We start from the raw sequence: 20,477 nt of genomic DNA on the forward strand, positions 1-20,477 counted from the left end.
CGGCTTGGTTATTCAAATTCACCGCGGCTGCCATTCACTTATTGCGAGGGCCCGCTCTTTCTAATCCCAGGTTATAATACCTGCAGTATTTTTACAAGAAACTGCGAGCCCCACCGCAACAACTGGAAACGGCGAGGAGCACGTACATAACTCAAATACACTGAATGGTCGTTTCTTAAAAGGTGCCAGCTACTGTGCAAGCTACAGATTACCACTTTAAACAATACTGATCATGGTGAATTCCCAATGATCATTAATATGAGATTCAGCTCGTTACCTGGAACCGGTCGGGGTCCGCCATGCCTGCCTGACCCACGAAGATTCCCGCCCCGGCGTCCAGTTCCATGTCGTCGGGCGAACGCTCGAACTTGACCACCTGCGGCTCAGAGTCGCAGCCGTGGTAGAAGGTCACCTGGTCCTCGAAGACGGACAGTGAGAAGCGGCTCCAGCGGCCCACCAGGCTGGGCACGTCGAAGCCCGCCGCCTCGTACGAGGCCTCGGAGTCGGGCTCGGTGTAGAAGAAGTGCAGCCTCTGTTTCCCGGGCTGCTTCATGCTCAGCTTGACGCCCACATACATGAACTTCTGGGCGCCATCGGTGATGGAGAAGAGGACGGAGGCGGCTGGGGAGGTGGGCTTGATGTGGAAGAGCAGGGAGAAGTGCCGGTAGAACGGGTTGGGGACGTGGGCGAGGGCCGGCTGCCCAATCGTCGCCTTCTGGCTGAAAACGTAGGCCTGGACCCCGCCGGGCCCCTGGATCCTGGTGATCTCATCCGGTCGCGGGTCCCCGACCAGCTGGAGCAGAGAGACACCGCTCTGCTCTAGGGGGAGGGGAAACAGGAAGTCAAAACATTTGGATTGCTGTGTTTAAAATAGCCCTGCTGCACACTACGCTGGCAGGGTATCCCACAATGCAATGTGAGGGCAAGAGAAGAGAAGCCATTGGTCTTTTTTACTCTCCCTATGTACACTGGATAGTAGGTCAAACATGTAGTAGTTTGGTGTAAATGAATAAAGGTCTTCAAAGCTCACTGGAAACGGTAACAGCTGTATGGAAGTGATGGATGAACGGATGTAGTTGTTGTCACAGGAACTTATTTGTTATCGCATGAACAGTTAGTAAAATTAGATGCGTTAGTATTTCTCAATATTAGTGTGGTTTCGTCGGCTATGACTCTCTGTAGTTACAAGGCGGTAGAACAGCAAACTGGAAGACAACGGGCGGAAGCTCGTTGACCTGCGAGATAAAATCCTCAAACTGTCAAACTGTCGTCCAACACCGACTAAACCTCTCCTGGCTGCGCATTAACCCCAATGGATCCAGTCTGTCAACCCTGTCATCATTATATTATGTTTGCAACTCTGTGCCTTATACCACTATTTTTACCACATGAAGCGGATCGCTCTGCCTCTGCTCTCGTGTTGAAAGATACCAAAGTATAAACTTCGGCCCCAACATCGTTTCGTAGAGCAGAAGAGTAGGACGAAGCAAAAGATGTCCCTCCGCGCTGACGCTGTAGTTCTCATACACTGGAATGACCCCAGGAGGAAGGAGCCGCGACTGTGAGACTTTTTAAATCCACATGGAACGCCGGGCTGGGCGTGCGCTCTCCCCGGACGGACACCCTCCTTGATGGACAGCGTTCTCTGCTCGGAGCAACGGACCGCCAACCTCCTCCATTAAAGGGGTCGCTCAGATCACAGGCCTTGGGGATTTCGCGAACGTTCCCAATGATGTGAGCAGGGGGACGCGTTGGCCCGATGATAAATCCAAAGTGAACCTTTCCAAATGTGTGTCCAACTGACCCTAAGCCAGCCAATGCTCTTGGGCTTACACAGACATTTTCCATTGCGGAAACATATTAAACACAACTAGTTGGTCTTTAGCCCCAAATGCATTTAACCTTCGCGGATTTTAAGGCAATTGTCTGGGCATTGAAACCACCTACGTTTCAAATGTATGCAAATGTTTTCTAATGTTTAATTGATCTGCTTGTTGATCATGCGTACGCCCTATGCATCTATGCTTTGGAATTGTTCGTACCTAGGGCAGGTCCATCATCTTTTCTAACACAGGCTTCATGTCTATGTCTACATCTTGTCATGACGTGGACACCACCACATCATGACATCGCCGTCCAGCCACAGTATGTCTACGTAACGAACATACAGAAAACATTCACCTGCTGATTTGCCGGCTAAACAGCATGCCGGTATGCCATTTCGGAACCGGCATTGGTTGGGATATAATGGCACACTCTAAGGCTCAGACATCTGGTCGATGAGAAAAGAAAGATAAACGGCGAGAAATAACGATTACACTATATAACACAATCTCATAGTTGAATAAAAACTAGTCATAATATACTGTATGTCATTTCTTCCACACTATCCCAAAGTCTAACCCTAAGTTGAAGTCATTCAACCTTTTAAGTCCGGCAAGAAGTCGTTTTTAGAGTTTAGGCCTGAGTAAGACATCTTCTTGGGCTCTACCTTCCCACCAGTCGGAGCTGGTACTGATCAGCATCTGGCCAACTCATGGAAAATACACGCAGCACTAGTCTTTGCCTTGGAGGACTCCCATTGGGCATTGGTCAGCATTGTAATGTTATCTGTATCAGCTGCAGTGGAGCCTAAATCCTTCAGGGATTTGAGCCAATTAGCGTTGGTAAGGGCCCGGCAGGCCGGACAACTTCCCTCTGTGCGCAGCTGCTGCCAGTTCATCTCCAGTGAAGACAGGGCGGATTCAGCCCTGGCCCAGGGAACTCTGATGAGAATTTTGTTTAATTTGCATTAAAACTAGGGGTGGGTCTACCTCTACGACCTTCGGGAGAACTTCCAACTGCCTTGGACCTTGTGCCAAGGAATGAACCGCAACCGAGGGTTCCGGCGCTCCGACGGACAGAGCCTCACGAGCATTGCAGTACTCGCAAATGTGAGAACAGTGCGATTGTTACAAGGGTCAAATGAAGCCAGATGGTCTTCTGTGGCTGTTTGCCCCCTCTGCTTCCCCATCTTACACGACTCTTTTGCTCCGTGGGGCTCAGCCATGTCCAACGGCCCCGCGGGCCTTTTCCATGGACCAACTGTAACCTTGCCTGTTCGGCTGATCCAGACTGATGAGCATCTGTGTTTTCCAGCATTTTCCTGAAACATTGTCAACGTGAGAAGATACTTCTAATGCAGTTATGTGTGTGTGTGTGTGTGTGTGTGTGTGTGTGTGTGTGTGTGTGCGTGCGTGCTTTCCTGCGTGCGTGCGTGCGTGTGTGTGTGTGTGTGTATGTGTTTTTTGGATGATATGAGATTTAAAATGTTTCAAGAAAATTGAAACGCAAGCTTTATGGCTTTGGTTGTTTCTCACCAATAAAACGACATTTTCCCACTCCTGCCTTTTAAATCCCTTCATTTATGATATCAAATGCTAATCATTTCAGCTTCAGTAATTATTTCAGTTTTGTGCAATCGAAATCGTTAACACATGTTGTTTTATGCAGCGTTGGGGAGATGGGACAGAGAGAAAGACAGCCAGGCGGACAGACAGATGGATAGAGAGAGCGGAGGATAGAGGGACAGACAGACAGATGGACGGAGAGGAAATGCGTGTCAGATGTCCGTGGGAACGGGGATTCTCTGAAGCCAACAGTGGGCAGCGGTCCCACAAGCCCATGCTGCCCTGCTCCCACATGTCAGTTAAAAACATACCAAAGACAGGAAATGGCCGCTAGGGGCACTTGTGAGCGCTGTGAGCGCATTGACAAATTGGGGTCAATGAGCGAATATCAATTTTTTTAAATTTGATGTCGATTTTAGGCGATTAACCTGCCATTTCTACCTGTCATGAAACGACTCAAATCTGTTCAAAAACAGTGTAGTCTTTGCCGTGTTGGCCTTATCAACTCTGTAAACCTTCTCTTCAACGGGCACTTATTACTCGCACACGGTCTCTCTGCCTTTTCGACCTCTACGGGTAGACGTAGTGTGGAGCTCTGAGCTGCTTTCCATGGGTTCATAGCAGGGGGAGGATAGCCCCTTAGCTCTGATGGACCAAAAAGAAAACAGTTAAATCAGCTGAAACCCTAAAGCACATGCAGGGGTGGGTTGGGGAGATGATTGTCAGGGCTATCAGTCAGTATTTAGCAACCCTTTACCTGACAGGGAGTCAATGTCATTAGACATCTCCGGCGGGAACGTGACGTGTTCCCCAACCAAACACCCAAAAACCTCCATTCAGACAAGCAATAAGTGCCACCACAGGCCACAGAGCCAAAGCAAGGGGTTCAGCTGTAAACACATGGAGCCGCAACCGAATCCTCCTGGGAGTGACTGTGACAAACCAAACCTCTGCTCCACCAGTGCACACTTCAAACTGAGGCTGCTCAGCCCTTACGTGTTGGTCGTGTTTGGTTGAACTGAGGGCACGGCCAATTAAAGCCGACTGATGGGGGGGTCGACCACCTCAGACCACCTATTCTGTGCAAATTATTGGAAGACTGAAGGGCCCCTTACTGCAGCTCAGCTTTTGCTACTATTGAGCAGTTACTGTTACTACAGTACAGTTACTACAGTTGCTACGGATAAATGCATCATTCATCATTAACCTGCTATAACTTATCTTATCTTAAAAAGGCTGGGCCCCTGAGAAAGTCCAGGGAATTATCATCACTGTAAAAAAAAAAAAAACCTGCGTCGCTTGAATTATTATTCAATATTAATTTGCTGAAAAATCTCTCTCCTCCAGGACTCCATCCTAGATTGCATGCTTTGCATTATAACATTTTTAATTCTTTTATTTTTTTCGATATATAATTGCTTCGCTTTGTTTTAATAAGTGATGGTCACTAATTGAGTGTCAAAAACACGTTGGCGTGCAGCTGGCGTTTTCCACCGGTGCTCTTTGAAAGTACTGCAGGTGGTCCCTGAACGCGCATTCAATAATGTAATTTTACCGGCAAAAACGACATCAGCAAACTTCCCGTGTATCATCTTCTTGTTTTCGAAAAATCGAAATTCTGAGAACATTTCGAAAATTTCGGAAAGGAATAGCGGAGTCTCCACACTGGAATACCTGAAGAATAAGTGCAGGGATAAGTTATGAGACCAGATGTCTATATTGTGTTTACAGTCTGTAGCGCCGCCCTGCACAACAGCGCTCCCCAGGTTTGCTGTAAGTCAGGATGGTGGTCCCCTAGGCCACCGTCAGTTGAAAACCCCTGTTTGACAGAAATAAAGGATGAACATGAATCTAAACCGGCTAGATGGGGTTCCCCCGAGGTGGGTGGGCGATCTCCACTCGCGTCATTCTCTGGCTCCGACTTTCCAGCAGCTGCGACTTTTTAACGGTTCGACTCTTTGAGTACTTTCTGTCCTGTGTCAACCAATTTTTTTTTTCACATCTCGGTAGCTGTAACAAATGATTTAAGCCGAGGGGGATCAACTCGAAGCATATTTGTGGGTGGGCTCCCCGCTAAATAAGACAATAACCTCGTCTGAGGGACTCGTGCGGTTCTTTAAATGTTCGATAATTCCACAACTCGCATGCTTGCACTGAATGCCTCTCTGTGCCCCTGCTCATCCCGCTATGCCACAAATGGACGTTTAATTACCGCCCATTCATGTTTTACTGGTCTCTACTGCTGGTGCGTGCATGACGGGGTGGGTGACTGACTGTGACCTCCGACCCCCGGTGGAGACTCTGACCCACTCTGTCTCATCGCTGCCACAAGGCTCCGTTGTTAACGGCTTGATCGCCCTCTCTCCCAAACCCCGTTCACAATGCTCAGTCTCTTTCTTTGGGACCCAAACTTCTCCCCGCCCACAAAGGGGCTGTGGCGGATGGCATTCAACGCACCCCACACAGCACACACACACACAACACACACACACACACACACACACACACACACACACACACACACACACACACACACACACACACACACACACACATACACACACACACAGCTTCACAACACACCACACCACACCCAAAACTATACACTACACACCAGTTCCATGACTATCCTACATGTCTTGACCCATTGCATTTTCCAAACTGATCACAACTATCCGAGAAGGCGAGAATGTCCAGTGAGATTCAACATTGGGGAGAGGTTGGAATCCGGTGGCAAGTGAGGGCAGAATGTGGATTGAGGCAAAGGTGGGTAGGATCTAGTTGCACGTACTGATGTAAGCCTCGCAACTGATTTGTTCTTTTGCGAACAATCCGTGACTCTGGAGGATGGAGTCGTTTTGTTTGCTCAGTAACCGCAGCCGGACTCTCGATCTTGATTTGCGGGGGGAAAAAAGCCAAAAGTCGGGAGTTGCACATTGCGCCCCAAGCAGCTCAGCGACGGGCCCAGCAGGCTCCTTAAGTTTCGATTCACTGAGGGAGGGTTAGGGTTAGAATCTCAAAAAAAGAAAAGCCGAACTTTTCATGACTAGTTACATGTACATAGTTACATCTTGTGAAGTAATCTTTGGGAGAAATTGTACCGAGTTGATTTGGAATGAAGAAAGAAGTGAAAATCTTCCCATCATAATGCCTTGAAAACACAAATAAACTTGAAGGGAAGGGTGCCATGACTTCCCACTCTTTTCCCACTCGGCCAAAAAAATGTATGTATTGCCACAGTCTCATGCTTCTTCTGTCGGGGAAAGACTTTTCCAAACGTCCAGAGCCACAAGTATTTTACGACTTGTTTAAAGTGCTGGAGTTCCTACTATTAATCCCTGTAAGGAGGCTCCATCGTGCATAATTTATGGAGCTGCTGCGGGTTAAGCTGAACCCGGGGGTCTCCAGAAGATTGCCTGTCTTCAGGGCTGTTCCTAAAGGGAATAGATTCTCGACGTTTCACACAATTCCCTCGACCTCCGCTGTCGTCGAACGTGAGTTAACTGTCCCACGGGAATATCCTCATACATACAGTACACATATGGCAGCTTGGGGTGTAATTGTTATGGGAAAGACAATTACCATAAATTATATTTCTTTATTTAATTTCCAGTTCATCTTCGTAAAATGCCTGGTTTTAAATGGTGTTTGCATCGACAATGCTCTTTTAGTGCTTCCAGTAACTCATTTGTTGATCCTAATGCAAAAATCATCATTTGGCATTGAAGAATCCGCCTGCTCTTCAGTAATAAAATTGAACACAAACATTTTAACAAAGCATTTCCTGCAGTCTACCATCAAAGAACATTGCTGATCATTGTTGACACACACGTCAAGTGCAAACAGTCGTGCAGTGGGCAAGGCCGTGATTCACGTGGAACATGCAACCTGTCACAGTGGGATGCCGAAGGGCGAAGATGCTGAGTCGGCCATGCTAACGTGCTGTAGAGACGCTTGAACAAACAACACCACACGCACAGAAACAACAGCCAGTGAGTGTGAATAAGCTTCCCAGCAGCGTTTCAAGGCATATTTCCACCCATACACACACACACACACACATACACACATACACACATTGACTTTGACCACTGTGACCCACGGCAGGGGGCGTCACGGTGTCATGAGATTGAAAATGTATCAGAGGAGTGGATACATCTCATCCGCAGGCGTTACCTTTGCGGTTACTAACAGACACGCATGGAGGGCAGCCGGGCTGCTGCGCTCCGTCGGGCAGGAGGTGGCACTCCACGGGAAGCTGCCCGTCTTCCAGGGACGCCCAGCAGCTGTCTCTGAGGATGTGACAGAAGCTGCAGCAGGGGAGGAGGTGCCGCGCGGGCGGAGGCGCGGGCGCCCCACCGTCGCCCCCCGTGCGGTTGTCGTGGCACGCGGGCGTTAGCAGGAGGCACACAAACCACTCGGCGCTGTGGTGGCACCCCGCCTTCACCAGCCACTCCCACTCCCTCACAGCCGCCTCGACCTCTTCCACAGATGTGTGGTTGAGGAAGTTGGGCAGGGAGAAATGCCTCGGACGTCGACCGGTGCAGAGGGGCCAATTCTGGGGCACGGGCAGACACACAGGGCTCATTCCAGCGTCCACCTCAGAGGCTCCGGTGGCGTTAGAAACATCTCCAAGTTGCGTTACGTTGGTGGGCTGCACTACGCTGCTCCCAAGGCCCGGTACTAAGCTGATGTCTGACCATTCTGCACCCGATCCAGACACAGCCTCCTGAACCCTGAACCCTGAACCTGACCCGGAGCCCTCCCCCGCCCTAGCGACAGACCCTCCATCTTCCCTCCCCTCCCCTCCTGGCCCATCAGCATTCGCAGTCGTGTTAGTCTTTGCGCTCTCCGCTATCTCCTCCAGCGCCGTGTTATTTGTCCAGTTGGCCTGGGGCTCGTCCCACGTCTCAATAGACTTACGGATTCCAGAGGCCACGTCGAGGATCTCCACCCCGACACCGACCAGGTCGTCCTTCTTGTCCCTGTCGTCCTGCCACGCCGCCGGAGTGGTCTCAGTCGGAGGAGGGGTAGTGGTTTTGGGATCGATGATCCAAAACCATGCCTGCACCCCGCCCGCAGGCAGAAGCAAGAGAAGCGAGAACCACACCTGGACCCCTACCATGCTGCTCACCGCACCCACCGGCACCCGAGTGTGTCACCACAGCGATCCCCCAACGGGCAATGAACGAAGGCCTACAACTGTCTCCCCCGAAACTCCACAAAACTCCACCTGTTAGCCAAGAGGGTTCAGCAGCTAAATCCTCACAGTGGACCGGTCCATGGAGCAACCAAGCGCTGACTGAACACAGAGCAGACACACATCCGTAGACCCTCCCTCTTAGAGGAGCCTCGAAACACACATACGCACACGCACACACACACGCACAAATACACACACACACATGCACACACACACACACACACACACACACACACACACACATGCATATCGGAGGGATTCCAGCTCGCCATGGCAAAGGCTGAGCTCGCTGGGTAATGAGGCCCCCCACCCCCACTCTGGACGAGCTGATGAGTGGGTTCCCCACAGAGCAGAGAGCATGTGTGTTACGACCACACTGACACGCCCGCTCGCCGCAGAAGTAAATAGACTAAAACGTGCAATATGAGCCCTTCACAAAATGCAAATTCAAACAAGTGACAATGAAGTGATTTCCACTTCACCCGTTGATGTGTTGTGTCATGGTGTGTTCATGCGTGGCTGTCCGCATGCGACGTGGTCACCTTTTCCAGCCATGAATGCTTGAGGCGACCTAAGGCGACTCCTCAGAATTGTTTTAATTTGTTTATTTTAATAATTCACCGATTCCATCCAAAGCTCAATTTATCCCTTCGTCCACGAGAATGCTTGGTAGCTTGATTTATAAGTTGCCATTTTGATTTTATTTTTTTTAATCCTAACGTGTGAGATTAGATAGATAGATGGACGGAGTCATTAAAAATTACATTTATAGGTCCCTAGGAATGAGGGAACTCAAATAGGGAGTACTGAAGGAGAAAATGATCAAAACAAAACTTAAAAGTAAGATTCTAAGTCAGATTTGAAATGTGTAAAAAAAGAGCTGAGATATGCCTTTAGATAGATTGAAGTCTTGAAGGCTTCACCAATTTGAAGTGTAAAATCAGGAACATATAGCATGTCTATCTATCTATGTATTGCTTTTTGTTTCATTAGCTTATTGTATTTGACTTCAATTGTATAGTTTTATTGTCATTCATCTTCTAGTTATCTTTGAGGTTTATTGTTTTTTGCCAGGTTTTCAGTTAATTGTTACGTTTATCGCATATTTTCTACCTATCTATCTATCTATCTATCTATCTATCTATCTATCTATCTATCTATCTATCTATCTATCTATCTATCTATCTATCTATCTGTCTATCTGTCTGTCTGTCTGTCTGTCTGTCTGTCTGTCTATCTATCTATCTATCTATCTATCTATATATCTATCTATCTATCTATCCTTAAGAACCTTGTCACAGACATTGGAATATGTCGTGTATGATTTAGTATACATAAGTTTACCAGAACGAAGCCCGAAGAGAGGAACCCGTTAAACCTTCGGAAGTATGAAGTGTCGTAAACGTTACACAGCGCTGCAGAGCAACGTGTGACTGATGTGGAAAGAGGAGCGAAGAGGAGGTGGGGGTAAGGGGGCCCACCCGGGAGTGCCGGACTCCACCAGCCGTCCCATTCCGAATGCGCTTTGTTAACAGGACATTCTCTAGAGTCGGACAGGGTGAGACGACGACGAGATTGAAACAAGGAAAGCCAGAGTGGGGAGGACTCCGCCACGGTCACTTTCAGTCCAAACTGTTTTCAAACAACCGCAGAAAGGGGGAGAGAGAGTTGAGTTACTTGACGCCGGGCCGGGTCACCGGTTATATATTTGATTTATTCCGCTTCACAGTGCCATTAGCGAAGGCTGCAAAAAGCCAAAGCAGCGAGAGAGGAGAGAGGAGAGAGGGGCAGATGACAGGAGGGGAGAAGCGAGACAGCTGGGATAGCAGGGAGGAGAGGCAGATAACCAGGGGCCTCAAAAGAAAGGCAACTTGCAGGACAAGTTTGCAATTTTTCCACCCGAGCCTTATCGAAAATGTTGGTTTCCCTCTTTAATGACTCTTCGTAGAGCAACCTCGCCGAACACCTCGCTGTTGAGAAGCGTACCGCTCGGCCGCCGCTTCTCTGAATGCAGTCCAACGGCGCAAACGTTCAAGCCTTCAAAAAAACGTTCATCTCCTTTTTCGCAAAACGGGAAGCTCACATTAGTCGCGAGTTCTTGAGTATTTTTGAACATGTTTTGTCCCATGCCAGCCGCAGTATATCCACAGCATTTGTCAACACTATCAGGGGGCGGAAAAAAGAAGCCCCGCATCTGCCTGTTTCTAGTATCTTACGTCAGCACCCATGCAGTCCGAAAGAGCGGTTTTGCGGAAGTGCAAACAAGTCGATGCGACCCCCAAAAACATGATGAAATGCAAGGTTTGTATAACCTAACGACAGTCTCACAATATTGTGAGCTTCTCGCATTCAAAGGGGAGATTTAACATTTTGTCAGGCTTAAATGTTTGGACTGTTGGATTCCACTTCAACGCAAGTACGTTTCCCAGCAGTAAAGCGTTGAGCAAGATTGTGGTATCAACAGTTACAAACGGCAGCCAACAGTTTAATAGGAGGTTAGAGATATTCTCGGAGGCAGTCTACTGTAGGAGCGAGGACACAGTCAAGGAGACAGTCTAGGAGCTAGTGGACACCCCAGGAGACAGTCGTGGGAATAAACTACTAAGAAAGCTCCGGCTTCCGGCTCCACAGTGGACTACAGCTGAAGGGAGTCTGCTTTGTCCACTGAGCTTCCTACTCCGAAACACCCTGTTGTTTAGAGGTATGGGACACATTACAATACGCGCGAAAAACCTCTTGTGCTTCGAGAAGGAGCGTTCACACACCGTCTTCTAAGGGTGTCGCCCCCTACAGGCGGCTTGAAGCCACCGCGCGTCTAAAAAGTCCCTCGCGATCGGGAGAGGTGAGATTGGAGCACAACGGAGCTTTCTGGACGCTGGATCCAGGGGTAAGGGCTGACTTGTGAGAGACAGCAGCTGAGGGGAGAGTGGGAAAGCATGTGTGATCCGATGGGATGGAGGCATTAAACTCCTCCGGGGGATGGAGGGATGATGGGTGTGTGGGGTGGGGGGCGGGGCGCGCATTGCCTCATCGCAGAAATACCCTGGTAATTACACTCGCTCCGAGGTTCCCACAGATTTGGGGATAAGGAAGGACCTCTATGCACGAACCTCCTCCACATGCCCCCGAGTGCCCCTGCCACGCCCCCCCTCCCCACCCCAACCACCCTCACCCCGCTCATCTGCCAAGCCGTCACATCCAGCTGTTCTCTGTTCCACATTCCGGCACACGGACCTCCCACGCCATACTGTGTGGCATTTGGACTCCCCGATAAGACATTAAGTGCCATTCATTAGGAGCCAATATCTCTGTCAACTGCCGCAAATACATGAATAGGGAGTATTGAAGGAAAAACTGAAAATTTATATATATATATTATATATGCCTTCCTATAGATAAAATAAACAATAAACAATAAATCTGAGACCAAACACAATAACCTAAACAATAAATAATATACAATAAATATTAACCTAAAAATAAACAAAAAGCTATAGAATGAACCTAAATATTAATGAGAAGGCTGAAAAAAATCTATACACAATAAACCCAGCAATTAACAATAAACTAATAATCTGCTAAAAAGGTATATTGCACAATGTCCAGTCTGTACTTACACAGTGTACAGAGCAAATCACCGCAAGCCGGATTTTAACATTTGAATATAGAAAGAAATGTCCAGAAACAGATTCCTAACGGCAGATTCCACACGGCGACGGCCGACAGCAGAATGTGACAGCTGAGTGGAAGTCAGATCATCAGCCTGTTGAGGGACATGCATTACTCATCACGCAGAAGGAAAGGGACGTGTCTCAGTGAAAGCAGATGTTTGCGCCGGCACAAATCCCCTTTGTGGCTCCAGAGTCCACACTTCTATCTAAATCTAAAAAACGATGCGGCGAGAACGTCTAACGGCTATCTATCCATTGAACATTTCAGTCAAAATTCAAATATTACACAAATGTTCAAATGTTCAAATTCAATTTATAAATGTGTGTGTGTGTACATATATACAGTTTATATATATATATTGACCTGTTGAGGTTAATTATGAGCCTCAAAAGGTTTGTAAAAGTCATACGTTCCACCACTCACCTTGACATGACATCATTTTTCGCAAAGCGCGCTCTTATCTTGAAAGATAAGATGCTTCATTTTTAAAAAGTTAGTTAACTTAGTTGTCCCCTCTGGTAAAATATTTTTCGGTCCATTTTGGTGGAAGGACAGTAGGACAGTAAAAGGAAGGACAGTAACCAGCTCCATCGTGCAGCGCCCCTGCAACCCAGAGGGTTATGGGACATGAGATGAGTATATATATATACATTTATATATATATATAAAATAAATACATACTACTCAATTATTTAATTCCACCCCGAATCTAAATTAATCCATAATATTGTAGAGTTTCGGGGAATAGAGGTAGGGCGGAGATTTCCCACCATGCTTTGTTTATTGTGTGTTTTGGGGTTGTCGGGGAAGGGGATTGTTTTATATGTTCTCTGTTGCAGTGATGTTAGTTGTTATGCCGTTGTTAGTGTTAGTTAGCCATGTTACATACGTAATGATAGATTGTTATAACTTTTATGTGTTGTGATTATGTTATGATTGTTGCACCAGGGGCGAGAGTGTGTGTGCCGTTCGTGAGCTGCCTGCCGTGTTAACAGTGTGGGGTTGTTAAATGCTGAGCACTCTGAGGAATGAAGATCACTCTTGGTTGAGAAGTCTTATCTCTTGCCCCTTGCTTGAAGGAGCCCTAGCTCGCTATCATATGTTATCACATGAAATCCACATGTACACACTACATCTTTTGGACCTTACTAAACGATTGACTATTACTTGTCAACAAAGCATAAAAACAATTTCGTACAGAAATGATTGGATCTATGACATGATGTTTTGGATACAGTGTGTCAGTGAGTCGGGAATGTGTCTGCAGGTGAGCGGGAACCCAAAGTCAGAACATTTTCTCTTCATATCAAATGGGACTCCAACACAGCTTCCACCCCTGTACATCAGAATAAACACACACATTTAAACCATGCACAGGAGCCCGCTTGGACCAAACTTCCACCAAAGTGGACCGAAAAATATTTTACCAGAGGGGACAACTAAGTTAACTAACTTAACTAAAAATGAAGCTCTTTCAAGATAAGAGCGCGCTTTGCGAAAAATGATGTCTTGTCAAGGTGAGTGGTGGAACGTACGACTTTTACAAACCTTTTGAGGCTCATAATTAACCTCAACAGGTCAAAACAGTACATGCAAATTGACACACCCGCAAGCACGCACGTACGCACACACACACACACACACACACACACACACACACACACACACACACACACACACACACACACACACACACAAACACACACAGACAGTCTCTCCTCTTCTCTCTCACCAAAGCAATTACAATCCATTCATCTATCTTAGACAGACACCTTTCAGTTTACTGACAAAAACCTTTTCCATATCTACCACAGAAAGACAGACAGACAGACAGACCGACAGATAGATAGATAGATAGATAGATAGATAGATAGACAGATAGATAGACAGACAGATAGATAGATAGATAGATAGATAGATAGATAGATAGATAGATAGATAGATAGATAGATAGATAGATAGATAGATAGATAGATAGATAGATAGATAGATAGATAGATAGATAGATAGATAGATAGATAGATAAAATACCTTAAAAAGAACACACTGGTCGCTAAGTCAATAAAATATGTCTAATGTAATCTAATGTAATCTGATGCCAGCGGGTGACTTTAAACACTTGAGGAACATTCTATAGCTCAACAGGTTGGTCAAAATAAAAGAAAACTTACAGTCTTACACTTAACTGTCCCCTTTTGAATAAGAACCAGAAATCCAGCATGTTATGAGTATTACAGTCTCATATTAGTCATTACTTTGTGCTTTTTGGTTTACTTTGAATATGTCGCTTTGCAAGGATCCAAATTTCCACAGGGGTGAAGGAAGGTTCACTGAACACAGTCCAAAGCTCTCAGAGGAATGAAAGGTGGCAAACCGAAGAGATGAAAGCTTCCCTTCAGGGGATGTAGACACCTGGGCAGGTGGAGAGGAGGCATGGGCCTGAACGCACCTGCTGCGTCCACAATGACCTACTACAGTACCGTGAGTGAGTAAAAAGGACGATGTCTTCTCGGACACACTTCTCGGAAACCTCCCCAGACCTTTACCCCGTCTGCGCTAAACCGTGCAGCTCTTGGCAATTAGGAGTGGCAGGACATTTTGGGACGAGACGGTGCGAGACACTTGGTCTCGAACCCCCCACCAATGAGCATCAATGGAGGATTTATTGAGGAGGAGGAGGAGGCTGAAGAGGAGGCACAGTGGACCCTCTGTCTCGGAAAAACCCTCACCCCATGACTGGAGCCCCCCTTTGTCCGACGCCAGGCAGCAGATCCTGAGCTCCAGCCCGGCATCCCCCGGATACCGTGCTCAAGGGCACGTAAATCCCGCCAGGGCTCTTGACGCAGGCATCGGGGAAGGATTTAAGAGCTGAGATCGCACCCCCCGTCTCGCCCGGCCCCACCAAATGGGTGTGCTGGTCTTTTCGATACGCCACATGCGAATGATGAATGTAGCTTTTTTTATTGTTGTTGGCTTTGTTATCTTCTTTGATTTTGAGCCGTCAGTGAGCCCCTGATGAAAGGCTTCGTTTGGCTGACGCTTTTACCCAGAGAGCAAAACATTTGCTGAAGCACGAGGAAAAACAAGTTCTGCTTGGGAGACCGCACCCCGGCTGTGTAAAATTCAATGCATTGCTCTGAAGTTACAATCCTCTGTTTCACCCCCTCAATTACTAGACAGGCTCCAGCAACATGGACCAGGCATACTCACTTAGTTATCGGTCCACAGTCCCCAGTCTGCTTCCTCTGGATTAGGGAGTGTTTTTCAAGATTAATTTAGAATGGAAAGAACATGGCAAGATGGATGATTATTTGTGAAATGTCGGATTATTCAGCTCCGGTAGAGCCGTCACAATCGTGACAATTGTATGATCTTCTGCTCCCGATTGTTTGAGCTGACGGCAATCATTTTGTACAAACTTTACATACTGCAATCATATGTTTCTCATCAAAAATGTATTCACAAATGTTCCAACAAATAAAATGCAAATGAGCTGCATTTCCATCAGTTGGGGTCGGGCTAATTAAATGTCTACCTCACGACACGTGGAATTAAGTGATGAATCATGCCCATACATTGAGAAACAGAACAAAGAAAAAAAACACGTACTGTCAAGTCCAAAGCTGAAAGCAGCGTTCCTATCCACTGTTTTGTCTGTAACGCGCCTGTGGGAGAGGGAAAAGGAGTCTTTCTAACCGTGGTTTGCCAACATGGCGAGAGTTGTTATTGTAACCCTGAAAAAAAAATGCACGCTGGCCACAAGTATCAATCATATGTAATAATGATGATGGTGATGATGATTATGATCATCTCGGGAAAAGGAGGGGTGACGCTCTGCTCTTTGTCCTGGTCGGCTGACGAGCCGGTGTGCCGACCCCCTCTGCGAGACGGACAAACATTAAGAAAGCACCCTGCACACGAGTTGGCGCGGGCACTGATAAGGCCGAGGCAGCTTGGTGGCCGCGGGAAAGGGAACCATGCTGTCAGCCGGTGCTTGACTACGCCCCTTGGTCTGCCACAGCCCCTAAGCTGATTTAAAAGGGGTGATGGCGTGCCAGCACCTCTGGATGATATTGGCATGCTGGCTTTTTGGCTCGAAAGGACGGAAGCAGTTCATGACCTCTTCATGACGCACTCCAGGAAGTCACCTGTCTGACGTGAGCTACCACAGACCCTGAGCCAGACCTGTAAATACAGCCACAAAGGACAGTAGCATAGGACCGTCATCCTCATGTCAAACAGGAACTAGAGGAAATAGTCATCATATCACACAGGAACTCAATAAATAAACGACGGTTTGATTGTGTCTGCATGAAAACTATTTAGTAATCTAGGTATTGGGTTTGGGGAAAGGAATTTATACGCTCATAATAATTGTATACGCTTATATTTAACTGTTGAAAAGACAGCTTCTGCTGTAGATGGCAGTGTTTAGCCAGTCGTTTTGAAACGTTTCGAAAACAGTTGTTTTAAATGCCTCGGAACGTTTCAAAGTTTCAAACTTGCCATCCTTGTGTCCATGCACATGCTTGATTGTTGGCCCAGGGGGTTGATATACTGTATTATAGTTCCGATAGTCAGTAAAGCCGGTGCGTTGCCAAAGCAGGACTTCATTGGCTTACACACCGAAAGCTACTTTGAACCAAATGAGATGTTTAGGATTGAGTAAAAGTCGAACGCCTAATTACGCAATTAATACAAATTACACAGGCTAGATGTACTTTTACATTTTTCTTGCCTTGCAATAAACCTCAAAATATCTCTCCCACAGCGATTGATTAATTCTGTGATGCAAATCTCTCCTCGCCTCATTCAATGACCAACTGACCAAGCCTGAAAATTTAAATTTTCATGAACCAGAAAATCTTATACACAGATAAATTGAGTGGTGTTCTTAAATAATCGTTATAAAAAAAAGAATTCTTATGCTAAGGATATGCCAATTTTTTAAAAACTTGATGCACCCAAAGCTGTTGTTCCTGCCTATGGAGACATAGGCAGAGGCATTTTGGAGTTTCCTTCTGTTTGGACAAAGTCTGGCTGTGTGATCATGACAGGAAAGGGTATTTCCTTGAGTTAACAGTTCCATCTGAGGATGTAATGGAGGAAGCCTTTGAGGGGAAGAGGTTAAGATATACAGATTTAGAAGCTGAGGCTGGGGATTTTGGTTGGCAGGCGCCCATCAGACCAGTAGAGACAGAGGGTTGAGGGGTTAGAGGGTTTGTAGCCAAATCGACCGCATCACTTCTTTGAGAATTTGGCATTTAAGGTTGACCTCTGAGTTCATCTCTAGTGGACTTGTCCGAAACAGCTGAAAGGGCTTGTCTGGTCTAGTCAGTGGCTGTGGATGGGATGAGAGGAAAATGGATCGGTTGGAAGGAGGCTCCAGGGTGTCATGGTGAGGGTTAGAGGATGATGGTCGCCCTGTACAGGAGCTGGTGGCCAGGAGCCAGTGGTAGGAGCCCTGTATAGGAACCGTTGGCACTGAGCAGGAGTTAGTGGTGCCAGTAAGGTTAGCCACTGGGTATCGGTGGCGGAAATTCGGGATGGAGGGTAGCCGCTGGGCAGGTTTGTGTAGTGCCAGTGCCAGTATCAAGGTTTAACTGTGAATGCGTACATTGAATCGGAGGGGGAAGGTTCTGGAACCCTAAAACTCACCATGGAGCATTCTGGAGGTGTAGTGGGGCTAATTAAATTAAGCATCTGTGAAGGAGGGGTCCCCTTTAGTAAAATACACTACTTACGCAGGCACCTGTGGTAGCGCACTAAGCCATTTTGGGGCTAGTTTAGGGGGAATTATGGTGGTAGCGTCTGAGGCACTCTGCTTAAGCATAGAGGAACCCCATCACACACACATGCACACACAAACACAAACACACTCACACTTGCCATTAGCACCACATCAGATCTACCTGCTGAGCACAACAGCTGGGTAAACAACCTATTCACCGTATTGCAGGCAAGATGAGCGCTGTGATAAGATGGCACAGGAGCCCAAACATCCTGTCACCTCCCCCAGCACGAGACCCTCACTGCAGGGCCAGAGTGGAAGCAGGACGGTCGCTCTGGAGGAACTGGATGGAACTGGAAGAACCACATTGATGCCAATTTTCCCTTCAAGCTGAGATACCCAGTGCGTAACATTTGTACCAGGGCAATTTGCTCTGTACGAACAGATGTGTGTGTGTGTGTGTGTGTGTGTGTGTGTGTGTGTGTGTGTGTGTGTGTGTGTGTGTGTGTGTGTGTGTGTGTGTGCGTGTGTATACTGTATATACATACAGTATATAGATACAGTATATAGGGGTTTTAACTTGGTCCATTCACTTCAAAATGTCTCTCAGCTGAGATTTACAGCTCTGACCGGTGCTCGCGCCCACCCAGGATGCAGTCAACAGCGGAGGGAAAGAAAGTCAAATGAAGAAGATTAAGGATAGTGTTTTTTCCTGGGGAGAGAGAAACTCAAGCCCTAGAGAGGGGAAAATCTCCCCACTCTGCAAATCACTTTCTGCACAGGTACAGTAAAGTGGAACCAGTTCTGATCTGATCAGTGATTTCATCTCATCACATCAACATTGATCCACTCAGCTCTATGTGGCCTCTTGAACAACCGGGTGTCATGACATTTCACTGCAATTATGTATGACCATATGTAAATATATGTGACAAATAATCTCTTGAACTTGAACTTGAACATAATATAGGCCTATTAACTCAAATTAAAGTCCTAGTTAAATATAAGGAAGGACTTAACATGCATTTTGCATTAGGCCCATATCACAATATATTTTTGTTCAAGAATATTCAATTGCCGTGGATTACCAATTTCTTTGTGATTAATAATATTTTTCAATAGGATATGGAGATATACCAAATTCTTGAGCTTAAGTTGAATTCTTAAGCTGAGTTTAATTCTTGAACTCAACTCATAGTTGTAAGCCTAAAATATTGTGAGAACACTGAGTTTAATTGACAAAAAAAAAATGCAAAAAAGGTGTTAGGCTCCATCTCCACTGATGAGAGGCCTGTCTGATGAAAGTGTTAACCCCAAACCAACCTTTGTCCCTGAGCAACGTTTTCAGACCCAGATGGAGCAGACGCAACGCTCTTCATACTTTACAAAAAAACAAGTCCAGACAGACGACAACCGCAACCTCATTCCATGATCCTCCAAAACCAAGCTGCTGAGATCATGTGCAGCAGTGTTTCATGTAAATGCATATGTCGAGAAAGAAATATATGAAAAAAATTAATAAGAGATAGGTTTAGCCTATCTATCAAAAAAAGTTAACAGAAAGTACAAGAGGAAAAAAAAAAAAGAGAAAATCCTATTTCATAGCGGCCTATTTATACATATAGAGGCAATATATGTATATATATATATTTCCTGAAATCTATTAGATTATTTTTATTTTGATAAGATGAGAAAGAGTAAATTCATAAAGATTGTATATTAAACGTTTATTCGCAATAAAAAACGTCAATGGCGAGCCCCCACAGGGGTTACAATATTATTTCATATCAGCCTATATCTACTTTTTCCTGAGATTTTGGACTAAATTGTTTTATTTATTTATTTATTTATTTATTTATTTATTTATACTATTTTTCCATATTGTTTTCATAGTATTTCACAGTGTGGGACACACTTTAAAGCAGTTTGACATGGTGACTATAATGATAAAATAAAAAAATAGCCATTTACCTGAACGCTGCGATTTGATCTGCGGGACGAAGAGGAGGACGAAGCAGAGCGCGAGTCTCCATGGCGACCACGTGACAAGTGCACGCATCCTGATATTGACCAGTGGACGTTACTTTTTTTTTCTTTAAATAATCAAAAATAAAAAAATCCTTGATTCGGGAGATCTCCGCATGGCAGTCTCACCGTTTCAACATTTTGGGAAGACAGGGCCCCGGTCTACCTGCTCCACCTGCACTACCTGTGCGTAATGCGCACACCTTGACGCGCTCCAGGATCCTACAGTACAGTCTAATACTGAGCTTGATGGAAGAAGTGCCCCGAGGTCCTAGAGGGAGATAAAATGACATTGTCCCCTGTCCTCTTAAAAAACTGAATGACAGCTCACCAAAAAACATCCTAGATCATATAAAGTCAAGGACTATTCCAGTGCATTCTGTTGGGGAACTGATTTTCCACCTGTTGCAGCTTTGTTGTTGTTTTTTTAATAATGACTGTTAAAGATTGGCATTGC

The 20,477-nt window shown here is 46.2% G+C and overlaps 1 protein-coding gene across 4 annotated transcripts in view; it reads right to left on the minus strand.

Annotated features, from left to right (window-relative positions):
- Positions 1-20,175, minus strand: part of col18a1b (collagen type XVIII alpha 1 chain b) — a 44,995-nt gene extending 24,820 nt beyond the window's left edge. For 2 of the 4 annotated variants that reach the window (XM_080024248.1, XM_080024247.1), the window contains exons 1-2: positions 7,566-8,669; positions 278-819 (exon numbers count right to left, since the gene is read on the minus strand). In XM_080024248.1, coding sequence (XP_079880374.1) covers positions 278-819; positions 7,566-8,514 — 1,491 coding nt within the window. In that variant the 5' untranslated portion in view covers positions 8,515-8,669. Of the gene's footprint in view, positions 1-277; positions 820-7,565; positions 8,670-19,966 lie in introns of those variants that run through there. The other 2 variants (XM_080024250.1, XM_080024249.1) reach the window with 2 other exon arrangements.
- Between the last annotated feature and the right edge of the window lie 302 nt (positions 20,176-20,477).

Source organism: Zeus faber (genome assembly GCF_960531495.2).
Source record: "Zeus faber genome assembly, chromosome: 2".
Lineage (NCBI taxonomy): Eukaryota > Metazoa > Chordata > Actinopteri > Zeiformes > Zeidae > Zeus > Zeus faber.